This window comes from Suricata suricatta, chromosome 4, assembly GCF_006229205.1.
Source record: "Suricata suricatta isolate VVHF042 chromosome 4, meerkat_22Aug2017_6uvM2_HiC, whole genome shotgun sequence".
In the NCBI taxonomy this organism is placed as follows: Eukaryota; Metazoa; Chordata; class Mammalia; order Carnivora; family Herpestidae; genus Suricata; species Suricata suricatta.
The window spans coordinates 60,571,940-60,576,894 of record NC_043703.1 but is presented as its reverse complement, the minus strand read 5'-3'; the positions used below and the strand labels follow the sequence as shown (position 1 = coordinate 60,576,894).

Here is a 4,955-nt window from a genome sequence, read left to right as displayed (position 1 = left end):
TTTTTAATAGTCAAATTTATCATCTTTTCCTTAGAGACTGATGCTTCCCATCGTGGGGCTCCAACTCACAATCCTGAGATCAGGAGTCACATGCTCAATGGACTGAGCCAGCCAGGTGCTCCGTTTTTCATTATGTATTACTATGTTTCATTACAGCTTTTTATTTTTTTTAATTCTCAGCTGGTTTCCCTTTATTTTTATTTATTTATTTATTTATATTTATTTTTGAGAGACAGAGAGACAGTGCAAGCAGGGGAGGGTCAGAGAGAGAGGGAGACACGGAATCCGAAGCAGGCTCCAGGCTCTGAGCCAGCTGTCAGCACAGAGCCCGATGAGGGGCTTGAACCCACAAACTGTGAGATCATGACCTGAGCTGAAGCCGGACGCTTAACTGACTGAGCCACCCAGGCACCCCTCATTACAGTTTTTAAAGTTTATTTATTTTGTGAAAGGGAGAGCATGCGCAAGTGGGGAAGGGGCAGAAAGAGAGCGGGAGGAGAGAATCTTGAGCAGTGCCTAGAGCCCGATGTGGGCTCAAACCCACGGACCTCAAAATGATGATCTGAGCTGAAGAACCGACTAAGCCACCCAGGCACCCATGTTTCACTAAAGTTTTAAGAAGATTTTTTCACAAAGATCTTACATATCTTTCATTAAGATTTTATTTATTTACATTTTTGGTGTTACTATAAACAGTATCTTCTAAATCATTTTTAATTTGTTGCCAGCATATAGAAATGAAGCTGCAAACTAGCCAAATTCTCTTAGTTTCTATAGTTTACAGATTGTTTTTTCTACATAATCATACTGACAATTTTGCTTCTCCTTTTCTGTATTAATTTTCTACTGGCGTATAACAAATAACATCAAACATGGCTTACAACAACATGCACATTATCTCCCGGTTTCTGTGGGTCACTTAGCTGGGTCCCCTCTTCAAGGTTTCACAAGGCTGCAAGCAAGGCGTCGGCTAGGCTGTGCGCCTTTGCAGAGCTTAGGGTCCTCTTCCACGCTTGTTGGCAGAACGGTTATTTGAGGCTGTAGAACTAAGCTCCCCATTCTGCTGCAGGCTGCTCCCAGCTCCCGGTGGCCCGCAGCTCCCCGCCACGTGGCCCATGCACAGGCCTTTTCACAATATGGCAGCTTCTTCAAAGCCAGCAGAATTGTCACTCAGTTGACTAACAAGGAGTCTTACATAATGTAATGTCATCACAAGAGTGACTAATTCTGTCACTTTTCCCACAGAACATAAACCCAATCAAGGGAGTCACCTCTGCCACAGTCTATGTGCTAGAAGCAAATCTCTGGTTCTCTCTCCATACTCCACTGGGAACTGGTGTCTTTCATAAATTGTAAAAACTCAGCATCCATTAACTATCCAAAGATAGCTCTGACCCATTTCTTCTTTTTTCTCCTTCTGGAAATCTGATTGCACAAATATTACTTTTTCTTTTTTTAAAGTAGGCTCCATGCCAACATGGGCCTTGACCTGAGATCAAGAGTCACATGCTCTACTGACTGAGCCAGCCAGGTGCCTAACAAATGTTATCTCTTATACCAATCTTTACCTGGCTTTCATATTTCTTTTCTCTTTTCTCTACTATGTACGGATTCCTTTAGATCTACTTTCCAGTAACTATTCTGTTATACTCCTTCACTAATTTTTTCCGAAGTCTAATCACTTTTATTGTCTCTTGCTCTATACTTTACCTTATATGTAGTTCACAGTGTGAATATGATCAGCCCGGTATTTAAAGGCTTTACACAGTCTGTTTTTGTTGTCTGTTTCTCCTTGTGTGCAATCAACACTGCTTTGTTTTCTTATATGTTTTATAATTTGAATCCTCAGTTTACAATGGGTTCCTTCGCAGGATTTTTGTTGGCTTATGCCAGAGGCCTGAAACCCTATTAGGCTGGGGCCACTGTAAACTAAACTCTTGTTTTGAGTCTTTTAGAATCTTCAGTCCTTTGAGTTGTATGAAACCGAGTCACACTATTAAGTACCACAGTAGAAAAATAAACAATTCTAACTTTGGCATGAAGACCTAAAGGGCCAGAAGGGGCTAGAACAAGATGCTTATTTTTAAAAGGTTACTTCTTGCTGGTGACCCAGACTTACGCAAGGATCACTACATTTATGGTGAAATACATAAAAATGTATAAATATGTATATATACAAATATATAAAATATGTGTATGTAGATATACATATTCACTACACATAAACCTGTCTGTAAATCATCTTAGCTGTTACAGCACCCTGACATCATCAGATATGTGGCTAATAATTATATTTCAAAGAAGCATGGTCACTGAAAAGAAAAATGTTGGAGAAAGCTGTCTTAAACTTATTACTAAGTCTAAGATATAAGACAGTCTTCTGTTAAGAATTACTTGTTGACTTGGTGAATGCTGACTTTTCTCCATGCAAGAATATTCTTCAAGTTATTATTACATACTTTTAAGCAATTTAACATTTATACCATTCAAATCAGATGTAGTAATTAAAATAATACAGGTAAACTTCTAGTAAAATTATCTAATTTAGTTATAATATCTCCAGCTTGAAATAGAAATTTTGATGGTCTTCAACTGAACTGTATACCACTTTCTCTTAGAATGTCTTGTTTTTCATTAAAATAATTTCTAAACCACTCTATATGTTCAACCTTCTGTTTAACACTCAGATATGGATTTTTGGAAAGGCCACAGGTCACCAGCTCCATGAAGTGGCGAATTGGTCCTTGTTTTGGGAAATCTTCCAGATATTTATCCAGAAATATATGTTCATGAAATTCTGAACCATCATCATCAAAACCTAGGAAATGAGATAAAAATACATTACAGGTTTGATGTAAAACCTCTCTCGTAAAATTAAAATTAATGGATATTACAGTCAAAGGCATGAACTTTGTAGTCAGACCTGGGTTTGCCCACCAATTTAACAACTGTGTGACTGTACAGATTAATTAAGTTCTCTGAGCATCAGTTTTCAGGTATAAAATGAGAATTAAAATAGAACCTTCCTCATGGGGTTTCTGTAAAGATTACATAGACACAAAGCTTATAAAACTCCTTATTATTAAAGCTTAGCACATTATACATGTTCAAAAGGTAGCAACAGTTACTGCTAGTGGCTATTTAAAAAAATTTTTTTAATGTTTGTTTATTTTTGAGAGAGAGACAGAACACGAGTGGGGGAGGGGCAGAGACAGAGAGGAAGACACAGAATCTGACACAGGCTCCAGGCTCTGAGCGGTAAGCACAGAGCCCGATGCAGGGCTCGAACTCAGGAATGGTGAGATCATGACCTTAGCTGAAGTTGGACGCCCAACTGACTGAGCCACCCAGGGGCCCCTGCTAGTGAATATTTTAAATACCTAAAGGAAACCACTAAGAAAACATACAATTAATCTAAAAAAATATTACACAAACAAAACATGATAAAATCCTAAAACATGTTCAAGCAGCCCACAGGAAGCTCAAAAAAGAGGAATGAGAAATGGAGAAAATGAACATAAGACAAATAATAAAACAAGAGACTTAAGTCCTAACAAATCAATAATTACTATTTTTTTTTAAGATTTTATTTTTAAATACCCAATGTGGGACTCGAACTTACAACCCCAAGATCAAGAGTCACACACTCTACCAATTGAGCCAGCCAGGCACCCCAATCAATAATTACTTCATATGTAAATGGTCTAAATACACCAATCAAAAGACAGAGATTGACAGTGTGGATATAAAAACATGCATCCAACTCTGCTTTCTCTAAGAAACTTACTTCAAATACAACATAGGTAGGTTGAAAGTAAAAGGATGAAGAAAAATATATCTTGTTAACATCAATCTTGAAAAAAAGAAAGCACGAGTGGTTGGTTATACGATTATCAGATCAAAGACTTCAAAGCAAAGAAAATTACTAGGAAGAAAGAAACATGTTATATAATAAATGGGTCAATCCTCCAAGAAGATATAGTGCTCTGAATTATGTATGCACCAAACAACAGAGTTTCTAATACGTGAAAGAAGAAATGATAGAAATAAAGAGAATAATGGAAAAGTCCAAAATGATAGCTGGGCACCTCACAAGTCCACTGTCAGCAATTCTGAGAACTGCAAAGTAGAAAACTAGCCAAGATAGAGAAGAACTGAACAGCATCAACAAATGGTATCAAACTGACGTTTACACAACACTCCACAGAACTATTTCAGAATACAAATTCTTTTTAAGCATTCACGGAACATTCACCAACTAGACCACGTCCTGGGTCACAAACTGCAATGCATTTAAAATAAACGTAGTAATACACAGTACATTCTCTGATCATAATGGAGTCAAACTAGAAATCAGTAACAGAAAGACAATAGGAAACAGTTAAAACTTAAACAATATACTTAAAAATAATTCATAGGTCATAAAAGAAATCTCAAAGGAAATTTAGAAAAACACTCAGAATTGAATGAAAATGAAAACACAACATACCACAAATTGTGGGACACAGCTAAAGCAGTCCTAAAAAAAACACATACAGCACTAAATGCACATACATAAGAGGAAAAGTCTCAATAATCTTTTTTTTTTAATGTTTGTTTATTTTTTCGAGAGAGACAGAGTGTGAGGAGGGGAGAGGCAGATAGAGAGGGAGACACAGAATCTGAAGCAGGCTCCAGCCTCTGAGGTGTCAGCACAGAGCCCGACGTGGGACTCAAACTCACAAGCTGTGATGTCATGACCTGAGCCAGGTAGCCCTCTCAAATCAATAATCCAAGTTCCCACCTTAAGAACCTAGCAAAAGAGCAAAATAATCCTAACGCAAGCAAAGGAAGGAAATAATAAGCATCTGAAATTGACAAAACTAAAAATAGAGAAAACTCAATGAAACAAACTACTTAGTTTTTTTTAAAAAATCTTTTTTTTTTTTTTTTTTTTTTTTGAGAGCAACAGAGAG

General features: G+C 37.1%; 1 protein-coding gene across 1 annotated transcript in view; it reads right to left on the bottom strand.

Moving 5' to 3' along the window:
- Nucleotides 1-639: 639 nt before the first annotated feature.
- MRPS31 (mitochondrial ribosomal protein S31) overlaps nt 640-4,955 on the bottom strand; it is a 29,322-nt gene continuing 25,006 nt past the window's right edge. Inside the window, exon 7 of the mRNA XM_029936832.1 lies at nt 640-2,818. Within this exon, the coding sequence (XP_029792692.1) occupies nt 2,589-2,818 (230 nt within the window). The 3' untranslated portion in view covers nt 640-2,588. The remainder of the gene's footprint in view (nt 2,819-4,955) is intronic.